Consider the following 17,518-nt stretch of genomic DNA (forward strand, 5'->3'; position numbering starts at 1 on the left):
CTGAAAAATAAGCCAATATATTGGATGTGTGCACAGGACGTATTCAGAGGGTTTTTGAGAGGAAATAATCATGGCACCTTTCTCTGCTGCCCTGATTTTAAACAAGTCAAGTTCTAGGACAAAGTGGGTAGAGGGAGAATGAAAACAAAATCTTCCTTGCTAGTAGAGGCTGGTCTGGAGGACGTGACCTTATGCTTGTTAGCCAGGGGGCCTGCTGCAGAGGTTCATAATTAGTGGAGGCTTTTCTAGCCAGGGACACGGTGCCAAAGGGCAGCCTCCCTTCCCTGGAGGGGCTGGACACATTCACTGCAGGTCCCCAGGAGAAAGGAGCAGGATAAGCTGCCTGAAGTACTCTTGGTATTTCTTTCCATATTTATGTATCAAATACTCCAGTCTGTCTCCTCCAAGGATGGGGGAAAAGATTAGAAAGAAGAGAGGATTAAAAAGTGTGTATCAGTTGAAACCCCTTCCTTGAGAAGAAAAATGAGGACCGGGGAGAAGACACTCCTATCTGTGTGTCCAAAGGCGCTGATGAATGTAGCAGCCAGCCTGAAGGCTTGTACCTGACCGAGGGGACGACACAGAATTAGGTTAAAATGTGTGTGTGTGGGGCAAGGGGCTCTTGTGTCCCTTCTGCTAAGGGCCTTGAGTGCCTGGCACACTCTACCTTTATTGACTCGGGTCCAAGCAATTAGAGTGAAATAGGAGTTGTCCGCCTCCTGCCAGCCATGGTGTGTGTCCTGGTAAACAACAGGATCTCCGCAGTATTAACTTTCCCTGCAGCGTGTCAGCAGGCACTCACACTGTCTTTGTCCCTAGTGCTTGCAGAAGAGGCCAATTAGGCCTTAATCTTCCTGCCCGGTCTTGCATTTCAAGTGTAGAAAGGCAGTTTCATAGATCTTTTGAACTGGCAATTTTCTTATAGCTAAATTTAGATTTCTTTTTCTCATGGTATCTTTTGGGAGGGATTCCTAGAAGGAATGTGTGCAGGGGAGAGCTGTTGATTTACTCCAGTGTAAGCAGTGCTTGGATCAGGCATTTCTCATTTATTCATTCAGTCATTTAACAAGTGTTATCTGAAAATTGTGAATATTGTGGGCACACAGTGAGGCAGTGGTGCCTAAGCAAACTGGGTGAAGCAAACCCCTCAGTGTGTCCAGTGCTGTGCAGGGATGGTGGCATCAGGAAGAGCTTGTGGATCAAAAATGATGTTCAGCCCAAAGCCCGAGAATGAGCTGACCCACTGAGGGTGTGTGAGTGGGGAGTCGTGAGGAGGAGGAGACAAGGGAAGCTACAGCATAGCTTCAGGGCCGGGTGACCCCTGGAGCCAGAGCCTCCTGGCTGAAACTTTGAGCTCTTAGTTGAATTCTTTGTGGTCGTTTTTGAACAAATCTTTGAATTTATTTAAGTTCAGAAAGAATCCATTTTCTATATTTGTGATATTTAAAAATAATATTCAGTCTGTTACTGACTTAAATGTTTATCAACAGTGTGCTTTCTATCATGCCTTCCCTGCTTTTGCCCTGTGCTTTGCTTGAGACTGAGCTTGAAGGGGGAAATTTCAAGGACTCTAATGCTTTTCCTTTATAGTAATAAGAATAATAACATCTATTATAGTGTAATAATAATAAAATAACAGTCACATCCTTTTGGTTTTGTTCTTTATTCCTCTCACCCAATGTATCATGTTTACTTTTCCATTTGCAGAATCTATGTTTAGTGCAGAATTTTTTCTGTTCCATCTGTATTGTTTTTTTTTTCCTATTTGTCTGGATCTTTCCTTCAAAAAAAGAACAATTTGCATGTTGACTCTCAATCCGCGTGTTCTTTATCAGCATTTTACCCCTCCTTACACAGGTCTTTCCTCTTTCCTATCTATCTGGGAGGATTCAAGTATCCTCTAAGTTGTTGGTTGCATTTCTTTGCTCTCTTGGATCTAATTCTTGCTATTTCTAATGCTGATTGTGAAACTTGGTTATATTTTAGGCTTTTATGATCTGTTGTTAATCCATCCTGCTCTCAAAAATATTCTGTTCTGTTCCTCCGTGAGCTATCAGTGCAATTCTGTTTGATGGACAGAATTGTGGTCAAGAACACACAGAGTGAATGCAGGCTGCAGGGGATGTGTTGGGACCCTACCTCTTGCTAGCTGTGTTACCAACTATAATTTGTGTAACCTGTGCCCCAGATTCTTCATTTGCAAAATGTAGACGATAATGTAACTCTGTTGTACAGCTATTGTGAAGACTGAAGAATAATTCATTTGAAGCATTTACAATATTAGTCAATAAGTTAGTTTCTAATTGCCCTATAGTCTATATTTTCCAAAATTTCCACAGCCCTTCCAGCTCAGTTCACATCACTTTGTTGCTTACACTGGAGTGTTAACTCAGTGCCTTCCAGACTCTGCACCCCAGATACACTGCATCCCTGTCTTGGGGTTAAAGGTGCATGGGCAGAAACCAAATTTGGCCATTCAAAAAGTAGACTCGTGATTTTCTTATTGAAAAAGGTTGTGTCTATAAGCAGCATGTTGTAGTGGATGAAGATGGAAATCATCAACTCTCATGTGTTGCATCTTTTTGTCAAGGGAATTTGTAAGATTGTGGTTAAAAATTCACAATATGAACTCACAAAGACTTAGTTCAGATTACAGCCAGGACAAATCAGTTAAGCTCACTGAACTGGATTTCTTCAAATACATAATAAATAGACATATGAAAAACACCTAATTCATATTCATGTGAGACTTAGAAACTATTCCAAGAAATGGCAGCTATGATTAGCTTAGAAATACCCCTTTTCTACCAGCTCACAAATTGTGGAATTGTTGAGGGTGCAGTCAATGGTAGGAGGGTAGAAAATATGTTCACAGTGGATTTGTAGCTGATGCAAACAATCAGCTACATAAATTACTCAATAACCAAAAATTGTCCAAACTCCAGGAATCTTGGGGTCTCTAAGGACAGGCTGTCTTTTGGAATACAGAACCTGCTGGCTCCTTTCTTCTGGGTCCTGCTCTGGCATTGACACCGACACTGTGACTGCTCTTGGCAAACTGCATTTCTGTTATTCCCATGTATCAGCACTTTTCTGGAGAGCAGCCTTTTCCTTGAGTGAAGGAACCCAGACTCCATCTCCTTGTGATCTCAGCAACCTTTTCTTTCTCCTTCATGGTGGATTCCTTCACTTATCTTTGAGGTTGTTAGACATAAAAGGATTTCCTGCCCTAATACCCTGGCTCTACTTTTTAAACACAGAACTTGGTTGTGTCTCGTGTGCCATGTCCATAACATGCCAAATTCAGTTTAATCCTCTGCACTGCAGTGGGTATTTTCTTGTACAACATCTTGCTCTGTTTGTTCAGTTTTAAATTTTAATATGCATCTTCAGATACCTTTCCTACATCATAGGTAAGATCTTCAAGCAACTTTATTTTTTCTCTCCCCAAAACTACAGACAGAAACTAGGTATCAATTCAATTTAAAATCATAAAATCATAATTATGTAATAACTATTATTTCTTGTCCTGCTAGTTTTGCCTCAGGGTTTCATTTCAACTCTGGCTTGGAAATTGAATCCTGGCAGATTGTTCTTGGGTATTTCTGGTTTTCGGTGTTGAAATTTTTTTTTAATCTTTCTTTGTGTTTTTATATAGGCAAAGGAAGAATCAGATAAAGACATGTTCCAGTGTCTTATCTAAGAGTCCCCCATTCACATTTATGGAATGGATAATCTTCAGTCTTTGAATAGTGTAATTTCTATAAACGTCTTGAAGATTCATTTAATAATTTGTAATGTTATCTTCTCTTTCAGTTGAATTTCATTCTGTTTCTGAATACTGTCAGAGTTCTGGCCACTAAGATTTGGGAGACCAATGCAGTTGGGCACAACATGAGAAAGCAATACAGGTAATTCCAGGACAGGTACCAGGAGAGGAAGTATTTTGGGTATGTTGAGTTAAAAAAGTATTACTAGTATATTATTTGAGTACTGGAATGATTTAGAGTAAAGAAACAAATATTATCTAAAATTTTTAAGAGAACAAATTTATCAGTGTGTATTTTGTTTGGTTTAATTACATGATTTCTTTGATATATATATATATATATTTATGGATGTGTTCAACATATAAATAATCCAAAATGTGTTTTTAAAATCCCAGTGTATTTTTAATCTATTATCAGCAAGTTGGTATTTTTAAAAATATCAAAACTGGAAAATTTCTTAGGGATGATCTTAGACAGTTTTATGTGCATTTAAAAATATGTCATGACTGAAAATAAATTAAGAAAATGTATTTATTCCACTGTGTCCAGTTCTACTGTCAACTGATGTCTACCAAATAGAACTTTTTAAGAACTTTGAAATATACTGCTTGAAGGAGTTCTATTATTTAGTCTTTCATGAAAATGGGAAAATTGGGTGTTAATAATCATCAGTCAAAACTCTCAGGCTCCATTGTGTCAGTTTGTACCAAGGCCATTTTGGAGATGCTGAATGCTACTGGCCTGTAATCCACCGGTACAAGCAGTGCCAGGTGGGTGTGGCTCAGTCACTGTTACCCTTAAATCAGTAACTCTCGGCCCCAGATAGTTATGCAGTGCTGTTTCAGACACAGAGAGGTCTAAATCTTAGTCCTCATTTTGGTCTTTTTAAAGAAATGTTCCCTAAGTCCTTGGGTAGTTCATTCCTCTTTGCCCTGTGGACATCAGTCGCTGCCAAGCAGTGGAGAGTGCAGGTGGGACCTGGAGTCTGTCCCTGTCACATGACCAGTGTGGACGAGCAGGAGCTGCCAGCTCCAGTTATTTTTAGTGTGCTACAAGTGGTAACATTGTAATATGACTCATGCCTAAGTTTTATAGGAAAGACCTGTGCTACACTAACATAATTTGCCTCCTTTTATCCCATTGGTGAAGACAGAGCAGTGGAGATGTAACTAGGCTTTCATTCCTCTTCATGATGTGAAAAAGCACAGTGGGGCTTGAACACGATTTATTTCTTTAGTTCTGAATGTAGGTGCTTATTTCTGCAGTGACCTTGCACTGAGGAAAGAGTAAACCAAGGGATTTGAAAACTTTAGAGGTAACAAAGGGTGACTCATCTTAAAACACTGATAGAGTAGAAAATATTTAGAATTTCACTCTTGGGAGATTACTTCTCAAAACAATTGAACAGAATTCTATACCAAAATTTAAATTAGCTACTATTCAGAATTTGGAATAATTTTTTAATAATTCAGAAGTTTTGAAGCTGAGAATTAGAACAGCCCTAGGCTAACAGGAGTTAAGGAAAATAATTGTCAGCTGAATACATCTTTTCATGCGGCTGGAATACATTTAATATTTTTAATAATTGCTTAGTAATAATTTTAATAGTATTGTAATATTCGTAGTATTTCCAAAGTTAAAATATGTATAAAAGTGTAGTAGAGAATGACTCTTTTCTAAGAGAAAAAAATTGGCAGAAAGTTGAAAAATCAAAGGAGTGTACAGTTTCTGAGGCTTAGGTTATCAAGCCTCTTTTTTGTGTGGTGTGCAGGGCTGGGATCGGACCCAGGGCTTTGCACATGCTAAGCAAATGTTCTACCACTGAGCGACAGTCTCAACCCTCAAGTGTTACTTTTTAAGTAGACTTAAGAATATGAAGCTTATGTTCTGGTCTCACTGATATTCCTACCATGATGGCTGAATATTAAAGTTATATCTGCTTCTTTTTGTACCATTAAGCTTATATTTCATTCCACTATTAGCTCTGACTAACAAATGTTCAAACATTCTTGCTAAGACAAAACAATGAAAAAATATACAGAATTTTCAAGTGCTGACATTGGAAGCAGTTATTAAATATATTTCCACACATTATATTCTGAAAAATTAAAAACATCTTTCAGAGCTAAGATAATTCTGTCCAGCTGAGCAATGCCTATACACAAATAAGAAAAGACTTCTGAAAAGTACATGAAACACCTTAGTAGAGTCTGTGGTTCAAAGTAGAAAAGAATGTTTCCAAAGTGAAATTTTTGGTGTGCTACAAGGAATTGAACTCAAGATCTTTGCACTGAGCTACACCCCTGGCCTTTTTTAATTTGAGATAAGTCTTGCTAAGTCATTGAGTTGCCCATGCTGGGTTGGAACTTGAGATCTTCTTGGATCAGTTTCCCAGAATACTGAAATTACAGGCATGTGCCTCCATATCCAGCCTACAGCCAGTTATTTAAAAACAAAATCGATGTTAACTGTTAGATTTAACAACAATGTATTTCTCTCCTTTTTATGTTACAATGCAATTCCTTTATACAGTTGAGTTGACAATGATAGAAGACATGAGAGCTATGAAAAAGGCAAGATTCAATGAAAACGAATCTGTGAATGTTTGGCTAGTTTGATTTTACATTCAGTGATAGACAAAATCACATTTAATGTTTGTTATTTTTAGAATAAATCCAACCACTACTTACTATGCAGTGTGATATTAAGGAGGACAAATTTAAGGCTGCCTCATACTTACTATGTAATTTTGGATGAGTGTTTTCCTTCTAAAGACCTTTGTTCTCACTGCAAATGGGATAATAATAACTTTCTCACTTGGTGATTGTCAGGTTAAGACAGGCAATCAGAAGAGCCTGCAGCAGGGCCTATACTAAACAGGGAACTGTTGTATTTGCTAAGTGCCTTCCTTGAACCCATAATCTAATTTGAGGGAGAGAAGGAGACTGATTTAATCTCTATGCTAAAGCAGGGAGAGTATTAGTAAACATGCATGTACAAAGGGCTTTGTGCATAGAAAAGAGAGAAAGATTAAGTGGCGGTCAAGATAGTCTTGAGAAATAGGATTTCATTTTATCTTACTAGCTAAATCTGATTCTCTAAAGAAAACCAGAGAATCTCCTGAACCATTCACCTGTGGAGAGATCACTTGGGAATGGAAACTACAAGAATTGGGCATCTGTTTTTTTAAGCAGTCCACTGAGTCTCTAAACCATTTGACTGCTTTGGATTCCTCTTGTGGTTTTAATCTTGATTGCAGAAGACCATCAAGCCAGAAGACCACCATCATTTCTAGGTCCCTCAGTCATTTCAGTAGGCAGCTGTGCCTAGCTGTAAAGTTGCACAGTGTGCTCTGGTGATCAGATGGACACTGAAAGAAATCAGTGCCTCCAATTGCTGTGTGCCCACTCTAACATGATCGGACAAGCAGTGGTCTATGCGTACATTTGCTTGGCACATCCCTTTAACTTATTCATTGCCACTGCAGACCAAATTCTATAAAAAGATGTAATCATAGCTCATACAAACACCGCACCTCCAGTATCTTATGGAACTCATTAATTAATGAGAAAGTGGTAGAATATTATAACTGATTCAAAAGAAAACGTATAGTCAGATAATGACTGCTGAAAATAATTTATAAATGAATACAACTTGTCAGTATTGATAGGATTCCAATCAGTGGCATTCTGCTTTATATAATGTGTGTTTCTCTGGACAGCAATTATTTGCATTGCTGTAATAGGCTAATTTCTAAGATGATCTCCAAGATCCCTAGCCCCTGATGTACATGCCTTATATAATCCTTTCTCTACCACCATTCACCGTGAGTATGGGAGAGACCTCTGTTGAAATAGATGCCTTTCCCTTGATTAGGTTATAGGATGTAGGAAATGAGGTGCATCAGCCTCCCCTTTGATGCTGTTGGGCTCCCTTCTGGCAGCCTACAGGACACTCTCTTGCTTGCTTTAAGAGGTGATCTGATGCACCATGAGAGCCTGTGGTTAGAATCTCATGACAGCCTATAGTAATGGGATGAGCCCTGACCAACAAGCAACAACAATTCTACAACTACAAAGAATGGAATCTTTCAGAAGTCTGAGTGAGTTTACAAGAGAACCCCAATGTCAGATAGGAATGCAGTCCTAAGTGATTCATTCTGCAGCAATAGAAAATGAATTCAATTGTTTCGTACATATTAATTTTTACCTCTATGAGTTTGTGAAGGAGCTGAATCATAGACAAAGAGAGAGACAACCCAGATGACTAAGCTAACAGGATATCCACTAGAAATAGATTTGATTGCCAAATACAACTGTTCTTAGTCTGCATGGAGACAAAGTGTGCCTGGACTTTTACTTGCATGACCATGTTGTTCTGATCTGCCCTATATAAGCAATGTATAATTGGATCTGTTGATGCTGTTGTAATCAAAAATTAGCTTGAGTTTGAGAACAGTTTCTAAGGGGATTTAGCGTTCATCTTAAAGATGGAAATATAACTGTCCTTTCAAAGTGAGATTAGACTTTAAGGTTTTGCAAGTATAATTAATGCTGACTCCTTGTATTAAGTTACATTGAATTTAGATGCCTTAAAGACATTCAAAGTGTTGTGCCCAGTTTTACAATCATGGGAAGACAGCGCTTACTGGTCAGGATTCAGGCAGAGGACAAACACCTTAAAAGAAGTCCGATAGCGGGGGGAATCAGCTGGGTCAGAGAAGCCCATTACTGCTCAGGAATGCTGGCTTGAACAAAATGGACTTAATGTAGAATTTTCAAATTGAATCTCTGTAAGTGATGCAAAGTATTAGGTGTGAGGATGAGGAGTGGCAGAGGAAAAATTTCAGAGGCTTCAGGCAAAACTGTGAATGAGGGAAGGCGGATGACACTGAGCCAGGAGAGGCAGATGGTGCAGGTGAGACAGGCAAAGGAGAACGAGGTGGAGAGAATGTGCAAGTGAGATTGTCGCCATTCAAATTAGGCATTGCAATATGATTTTTGCAGGATCCTCCACCTGTAGAAGTTGGAAGAAAAGTTCTGTTAAGAAAGTATATGTCTGGGGGCTGGGGATTTAGCCCAGCGGCATAAGCACCTGCCTTGTGAGTAGGCAGTCGTGAGTTTGATCCCTGGTACCGATAAAAATGAAAAAGACAAAAAAAAAAAAGTATATGTATGTGAGTGACATTTCCTAGTAAAACTAAAATATCAGAACTCGTACAGACTTCTGGGATATATTCCATCATTTCAGAGAGAAAATTCAATCACTGTCATACAGGTAGTGAATATCAAGTGTAGGATATGAATCCAGGTCTCTCTGGTCTTTGTCTAGTGGGTCTCAACTCACCTACACAGCTTATTTCCAGAAAGCAAAATAAAACAATAAATAAATCAGCTGGAGGAAAGCTAATGAGAATGGAAGGTTAGATTGCTCGAGATTACTAGACAGGAAATAATTCACAGATGGAAAAGCAAATTTGAGATGTAAGAAAGCAGTCACATAGGACAATTTATTTTGGATAAAAAGCACTAACAACACAAAATAAAATCACAGTTGGTAGGATTCATTTGCTTGCTGGCTATAGTCCAGAGCCACTTTTTCTCATCACCCTGGCCTCTCTGCAGAGCAGTTCACAGCATGGTAGCTTGTTTCCCTGAAGAGGCAAAGGAGAGAGCATCTAGGAATATGGAGGTTACAGTTCAATGCAATTTAATCACAGAAGTGGCATCCTATTGTCTTTGTCATAGTCTGTCAGAAGTTAGTCCCCGGTCCTGCCCACACTCAGGAAGGAAGGATGAACAGGAACATGAGTAATAAGAGGTGGAGATCATTAAGGATCATTCAGAGTAATCCCATTCATATTATCCAGAGTTTTGCAGTGAACTGCTAAGACAGGTAGATATAGCTGAGGATAAATACACAGACAGACAGACAGATAGACAGATAGAAGATATAGATAGATATATGAGAGAGGACTTTCTAGAGGAATTGGAGCATAAGTCATAGAGGCTGAGAAGTCCTGCAACAAGCCTTCACCAAGCTGGAGTACCAGGGGTTTCCATAGCACAACTCATGTCAAGTCCAAAGCCTTAGAACCAGGAAGCAAACTGTGTAACCTTAAGTCCAAAGTGAAGGCTCCAAAACCCAAGGGGTTGCTGGTACAAATCCCAGGACCTAATGGCTCAGGAACTTGGAGTTTTGATACCCAAAGGCAGGAGAAGAGATGTGTTCTAGCTCCAAAAGAGAAGGAGAAAAAGTTTACCTTGTATTGGCCTTTTTGTTTTGTCCGGTCCCCCAGATGACGGAATGGTGCCCATTCACACTCAGGGCAGAACTGTCTCACTCAGTTCACAAACTCCAATCCAGTCATCCCAGGATTCACCTTCACAGACAGGCAGAAATAATGCTTTTCCATTTTTCTAGATATTCCTTAATTCATGCAAGTTGACACCTAAAATTATCCATCGAGTAATCCTATTGGAAAACAGAATTTCTCCAAATGCACATGAAAATGTATGTGAAAAACCAGCTAAGGGAAATAGTGTTAGTCAACTTACCATTTTGAAAAGCAAAACTAGACAAAAATAGAACTACAGAGTTTACTATAGAATTTGACAGAGAATATTATGAAAAAGCAGGAGGAATTGACCACAGGTAGGACATATGAACATGTGAAATATTTCTAAGGGTAGATGAATTTTAGCTGAAAGACAAGCCAAATGCTGCCTCTGAAAGTGAGTAGAGGAAATGCTTATTTCAGTTTCAAGCATGGGATCTAAAACAGATGGCAGAAAAAGTGCCGTTTAACAACTTTATACAAATAGTATCCTATAATCAAGAAGACTAGAAATGACAGGGGACACCTATTATACCAATATATATGCTGGCACATGCCTGTGACCCAGCATTGGAGGAAGCTGAGGCAGGAGAATCACAAGTCTGAGCCTACCCCGGGCAGTGTAGGCAAGGCAGAATGACAGAAGGACACTGCAGAGGAGAATCAGTCCAGGGCATGGCGGGCAGGAAGCAGCAGTCTGTTTTCTGCTTTTCCTTTTATTCCAACTGTCTCCAAAAAAACAGACAAATAAACAAACCCAACTACTATAGAAAGAAGGACCAACAAAAAACAAAACAAAACAAAACAAAACACCAAACCAAAAAACAGCAACTAGCAAAAGTGGCAGGATCCACCGAGACGGGAGAGTCAAGTCTTGTTAGCACCGCTTAAATTTTTACCTCAAGCTACCACAGGAAAGCACTCTAGACTGATTAATAAACAGGCTCGCTCTCCTCTTTCAGGAAACTTGCCAAGTCCACCCTGGTCCTGGTCCTGGTCTTCGGCGTGCACTACATCGTGTTCATCTGTCAGCCGCACTCCTTCACCGGGCTGTGGTGGGAGATCCGCATGCACTGCGAACTCTTCTTCAACTCCTTTCAGGTAAACCGTCCTGCCCAGTCACTGGACGCTTGCTGCAGGCTTTTGTTTTCCTGGCAATCTTCTTCTCTGCCCCCTGATTTGATTCCGCCGACTTCCAGGGGCCACAAGAGGGCGCTGTTCTCTGGTGTTTGCAGCGTTCCCTCCTGCAGAGGTCAGGAGGAGGTTGACCCCGGCAGGGACAGCTTTGGACCTGTTTCTCATGCCAGTAAGCCTGGGCCTGAGATAAGCAGCAGACTGTTGTGAAGTCTGCAACGCTGCAGAGCAGGATCCTCAGCTTTCGCATATGGAAAAAGAAAGAAAATAAGAGATGAAGGAAGGGAAGATGGAAAAATGGGAAAAGGCAAGAAGAAAGAGGCTGCTGCACACGTTTCATCTTCTTTGAACAACAACTGTCACCTCTCGTATGGTGGAATCTCCGCCCTGCCTGTTCCTGCCTCTTAAATGTAGTCTATGCACATGTGCCTGAAGAATCTTAAAAATATACATTTGACTCTATCGCTTACTTGCCAGAAATAAACAAAGGTTTCCTGTTGCCGTCAGAATAAAGTTCCATTTCTGCCACACCTTACTCCACGGAGCCCGGCACGTTCCCGCCACCCAAACCCACAGCTGCTTCCATGCTCTGTTTCTCGGGGGCTCCTTTGCTTGCAGTGTTTTCCCCTAATCACTACATAGCACATCTGATCTCTTATTCTTGTCACTCAAGCGAACTTAAATGTCAGAGAAGCTCATTGAGCTCCTCATCTAATAAATATATCCACGCCATTGTTCTGACAGCCCGTTATTTTGCCAGCTTAACCCTTGTCACCTTGCCTTTCTCATGTGGCTGTTTGTGTTTGATCCATATTTTCTCTCTTCCAGAGCTGTTTTGTTTGCATTGTTTACCTCTGCCATGCTAAACAGCTCCTAGAATGCTGTGCATCCTCAATGGAGACTTTGAGTGAATGAAAAGCTTCTTTGTGTTTTTACCTTGGGACATTCTATGTCTGCATTTCTAGCATTTATGGAGTATAAATATATTGTACCCACCAGGGCATGGGTATTTTGTGATGAATGACAATATAAGTGAAATCAAAGTAATAGAAATCATTTCTTTATCTTAGAGCATTTTATTCATTTGTTTGACTTGGCTGACATCAAAGAAAAATCTCAAGCAAACAGTATAAACATAAGAATTTGGAAATATTAGGAAGGAAAATAATTTGTGTAATTTTCTAAAGGAATAATTAAAAGCAGCTGTTAAACTTAGCCAGTTGACACCGAATACTTCAGTGCTGTGAACCTCATGAATTGTCAGCGGGCTCACATTCTTTTCTGTTCTGCAGGGTTTCTTTGTGTCTATCGTCTACTGCTACTGCAATGGAGAGGTGAGTGTGCGGGAGCCTCCAACACTGGACAGGTCTAGTTCAGATAAGCTGGGATTTTAGTGCATTTTGTAACACAATGCCTGAGACTAGGTTATATATAATGAGTGAATGAATTTATTTCCTGTGGTTCTAAAAGCTGGAAAGGGCACACTCATGGGCCCACATCTGGCAAGGGCATCTTACTGGGTCATTCCATGGCAGAAGGCAGAAGGGCAAACGTGCTCACAAATGCTAGAGAGCACATCACCGGACCAAACCTACAACCTCAAGCATTTTCCTACTTGGCATTAATCCATTCATGTGGGTGGTGCTCTTAAGATCTAAATACCTGTGTGGACCCCATTTCCTGGTGCCGTCATATTGGAGATTAAGATTGCAACACAGGGACTTTGGGGGTATGAAATTGAAGTCATATCAGTTTATAAATGGCCAGCATAATGTGAACTGAATATTTAGAGGACTCCAAGGATTTATAACAGAGTGGGTGGTGAAAAGGGAGATATTTTAGTTATTTTAATCATAAATTATTTTGAGTAAGTGAGCATTAATGTAAATAAGCTAAGTCATTATCACTGTTAAATGTAACTCAGTTGCATAGGTTCAAACTAAAAACTCATTGAAATACAAATTGATATGTAGATGACCAGTGAGTTTGATATTATAGTTAATACTGAAACTTATATTCCATTTCAAATTATATTAAAAACTCAAATATGTTTTTCTGGGACAAATCCATTAGAATATATTTTTTAAACTATAAGCTGGTGATGTGACAATCTTAATTCATTTAGGAGATGACAAAGAGAAGTACCACATTGGATGACACTGTTTACCTTGTGAAGTGTAACATCTGTTGTTGGGTGCCTTGTCATCTTCTCTCAGATTTTCATTTGCTGCAGCTCAATACTTATTGTTGTAAATCACCTGGTGCCTCTGACCACATTTATTGTTTGGGCGTTGTGGGATGCTATGCCAGTCTCCACAGAAAGTGGTAAAATTAAATAGCATCGTAGTTATTTCTTGCGTTGCTTGTGCATTGTTTTCACTTATTTTGCAGAAGGGGTTGGAGTATGGGTGCTGGTTTTTGCCAAGATGAACAGGTGGGAGTTTGCTTCTACAGCTCTCTTGGAACTTAAAAAAAGCTTCCTTCTGGAAATGCACAGTAGCCGTAGAACTTAATCTTCGGGGGAAGGATTGGCAACAAAAGCCCACCAGCTAAAGGCCCATTTGCAGTGCCCGCATTTGTGTTTTACCAGCCTTCTTTCCTCATTTCCTCTCCTGCAGTTTGCCTGTACAAATTATGTGGCCGTGAAATTTCAATTTGAACAGTTCCTTCCCAATTACAATATCTGTTGTTCATTTTGAGTCCTATTTACTTGTTCAGTTTCTTTCACTAGTGAGACAATGTGATGTTACTCTCCTATTGTTTTGAAATTCTGTTTCATTTTTTCTTCTTTTATAATAATAACAAATCGAAGTTTAATTTTTTCCATGCCATTCCTCAGCTTCAGCTGCTGTCAAAGACCTCGCCATTAGTTAGAGCGGTGGACACAGATTTCATTCAGGAACTGTTGAGAGTTGGGGAAAGAATGGAGTCCATTCTGATTTAGGCAAGGGAGTGTTTTAAAGGGAGAAAGAGATAGAAGGCACTTAGGGGCTCAGCAGACCCACAAAAGTGGAAAAGCACAGAGCTCATGCATGTGGATGTAGTTAGACTGTGTCTGTAACTTACCTGTTAAAGCTAGGTTTGTGTCCTCGCGGATGTCTTACCTGTCTTGAGGGTTACAGCATGAAGGAATGGCTCACCAACCCTTGAGAGAGAAGCTTCTGGGAGTTGCCAGAAGCACATATTTACAGTGTGAGCCCTTTTGGGTAAATGTTCTAAGAAGGGAAGTCAGGGAGCTGTTATCAGGTGTGTTGGCTAGTATCATGAGCCAGCCAAGAGTCCCGATTGTCTGTCTTAAGAGCACGGCAAGAAAAATAAGAAACAGAGACAAGTATAGTATTGCATCAGTGGCTGGGAATCAGTGTCTCCAGATGAGTCCTCCACCACTTCAAAGTAGTGACTATTAGGTTTTTACAGTGGTAGGTGGAGCTAGTAAAGGATTACAGTTCGGCAGAAGACTCAGACTCAAGAAAGCATAGATCATATGCTAAGAAGGATCTAGTTCTGGAGTGTAATCCAAGGATGACTCGAGGGCGTAGGTTATCGTATGATAAGAACAATCAATGGGAAATGTCAAATAGGAGGTACTGATAATCTCAAGCCTCCATTTAATCATCTCCTCAGGAAGTATGCAAAATTAGTGATTGTAAATTAGTGGACCCAGCAGGCTAGAACAAATAGTGGACTTTCCCAGGTAGGTATTTAAGGGTTGGGTCAGGTCTCACTAGTACAGGGATTCCGATGGACTTGCCCTGGGCAGAGAGCTCTGTGGTCCACACTGCCTCTGTTAATCTCTTATTTCTCCTCCAATTGGAATCCTCTTTTTTCCCCTCAGGTCAGACATTTCAACTTCTATTTAAATACGAGTCTTGGACAAGTCTCTTTGATTCTCTCTAAGCTTGTATTTGCTCATCTCCAGAAATAACACTCATCTGAAAGGCTTTTTGAGGTTGAGAGGGAGTGTATCTCCAAATCCAGGCACATAGAGGAATCTCAACCAGTGGTTACTACTTTAGTTTAAACATCACTGTAGCAGCGTTTGCAGGATCTCTCTTATTTCTGACACATATCGTGTTTCTGGTGGTTTAGGTTCAGGCCGAGGTGAAGAAGACGTGGAGTAGGTGGAATCTGTCCATTGACTGGAAAAGGACGGCCCCGTGTGGCAGCCACAGATACGGCTCGGTGCTCACCACTGTGACACATAGCACCAGCAGCCAGTCGCACATGGCGGCCAGCACTCGCATGGTACTTCTCTCTGGGAAACCCGCCAAGACCTCCAGAAGGCCGCCCGACAGCCACGTGACTTTACCTGGCTATGTCTGGAGTAATTCGGAACAGGATTGCATGCCAGACTCCATCCATGAGGAGACCAAGGAAGGCAGCAGGCGGCAGGGAGATGATATTCCAGGGGAGCAGTCCTCCAGGCCCTTGGACTTCACCCTTGAGGGATGCAGGGGAGAAACTGAGGATGTCATCTGAACCAGCATTTGTGGCTTTCACAGGACTGGTGGATCTGGTTGGCTGTCATTCCTCTGCTTGAGTGCAAAGGCTGAAACATTCAGGGTTAACTAAAATGTTTTTAGGCTACCTGAGTCGCCTCCTGCCCTTCTACCCTGAAGAGGACATATTGGTGAAATAACCCTTCTCCGCATCAAATTTTTTCCTAAATTGATGTGTAATACTTGCTGTGTTGTTGTTATTTTTTAATGTGTTTGTGTAGGCTACAGCTGAGTAGAAAAGGTTTCAATGGCTTGGTTCATTCTCCTAAATATCACCCTAAATATAACACAGATCACTTAGCATGTATCATTTTCCTTTTAAGAAATCAGTACTTTTTGTCTTTCTCTCTTTAATATAGTCTGTTACTGTGTTTCTTTTGCCCGTGCTTAGCAGCAGTAAGTATCTGAAAAATGCATAATGAAAGAATAAAGATCAGTGAACAAGCATGCACTGAGAAATTGGGTGGATATTGATTAAGTAATAAATATATGATAAGTATGATTAATTCTTTCAGGAACAAGGAAAATTGTCCAAAACTATTTTTGCACATCCCTTCTTTTGAATATTCCTTTTATGGCTACCCAAACCTTGGGTCTTTACTCCTCTGCCATGACGTGTCAAAGGTTTTCCTGGTGAGCTTGTGTCTACAAATTAATTTTGTTTTTACTCATTTATATTAGTAGTAAATTATATTGTATCTGTATCTTCTTTGTTCCATTCATAGTGCTATTTCAGATAGCATATAGGATAAATTAAAAATTGGCTTAAAAATGCATTTTGAGTCACTTTAAAAAATTCATTTTCAGTATCCCACATTATTTTTGGGAACCAATAGAACTTGCCTTCTCTAAATCAGGAGTTGTCAGTATCTGTCTCCTGTACTATACCTTGAAAATTGTAATAAATATTACAGATACGGAAACATTCATTGAGTGCATGCCAGTACAGAGGCATTTCTTCTAGGTTTTTATAAGCATTAACCTGTCTAACTCTCACTACACATTTTGGAGACAGTCTTATCACTCTCATGATGTGGTGGTTAGAGTACAGTGTTAACTTGATTGGCTTTGGGATCCCTGAGAGGCTGGTATAACACCCCTGATATGTCTGTGCAGGTCATGAAAGCATAGCTTTGGCAGTCTCTGCATGGTCGCTTGCTCCTACCTCTCTGGTACTGTTCTGGTGCTATGCTTCCCAGTTACCATGGACTGAGTGACTTTGTTTTGCTATGCCTTTCTGCCATGATGTTTCTGCTTTGGAGACTGCCAACTATGGACTAAATCCCTTGAAACCATGAGCCAAATTAAACCTTCCCTCTATGTTGTAGGTGTCAGGCATTATGTCACAGCAAAAGGAAAGCTGACCAATACAATTAGTGCTAGAGAAGTGGGGGCTTTTCTGTGACTCTACCTACCTTTGGAACTGGTTGGTAGGAGGCATTTGGAAAAATTTGGAAATGAGGACTAGAGCAGCTTAGAATGCTGTAAGGAGAGCCAGATGGATGATTCTGGTCAGGGGTTTGAAGATCAGAATACTGGTAGGAATGCAGAGAGGAAAGGCCAGACTCAGAAGCTTTTCATTGGGAAGAAGGATTTCATTGGTAGAGGCCATGTGTGTTATACTCTGGCAGAAAATTTTCTAATTTTGTTCATGTTCTGAGACCTCGAGGAAACTGAGATTAGGGGCAGTGAACTAATTGACCTGTCAGGAGATTCAAAGGCAGCCCAGCTTCCCTCAGCCAGATTTATAATGCAAATTGGGAGAAAAACGAAGAGCA

General features: G+C 40.3%; 1 protein-coding gene and 1 long non-coding RNA gene across 2 annotated transcripts in view; one reads left to right on the plus strand and one right to left on the minus strand.

Annotated features, from left to right (window-relative positions):
• Positions 1-16,187, plus strand: part of Pth2r (parathyroid hormone 2 receptor) — a 92,024-nt gene extending 75,837 nt beyond the window's left edge. The window contains exons 10-13 of the mRNA XM_063237386.1: positions 3,817-3,911; positions 11,070-11,208; positions 12,534-12,575; positions 15,331-16,187. Of these exons, the coding sequence (XP_063093456.1) occupies positions 3,817-3,911; positions 11,070-11,208; positions 12,534-12,575; positions 15,331-15,720 (666 nt within the window). The 3' untranslated portion in view covers positions 15,721-16,187. The remainder of the gene's footprint in view (positions 1-3,816; positions 3,912-11,069; positions 11,209-12,533; positions 12,576-15,330) is intronic.
• LOC134473305 (uncharacterized) lies at positions 9,262-11,143 on the minus strand. The gene is made up of 3 exons (XR_010043511.1): positions 11,007-11,143; positions 10,033-10,152; positions 9,262-9,423 (listed from the first exon to the last, which is right to left on the minus strand). It is a non-coding gene; the product is annotated as an uncharacterized LOC134473305 (long non-coding RNA).
• Positions 16,188-17,518: the final 1,331 nt, after the last annotated feature.

This window comes from Cavia porcellus, unplaced genomic scaffold (genome assembly GCF_034190915.1).
Source record: "Cavia porcellus strain 051 isolate PalLab524CR breed Dunkin Hartley unplaced genomic scaffold, mCavPor4.1 scaffold_26, whole genome shotgun sequence".
Taxonomy (NCBI): domain Eukaryota; kingdom Metazoa; phylum Chordata; class Mammalia; order Rodentia; family Caviidae; genus Cavia; species Cavia porcellus.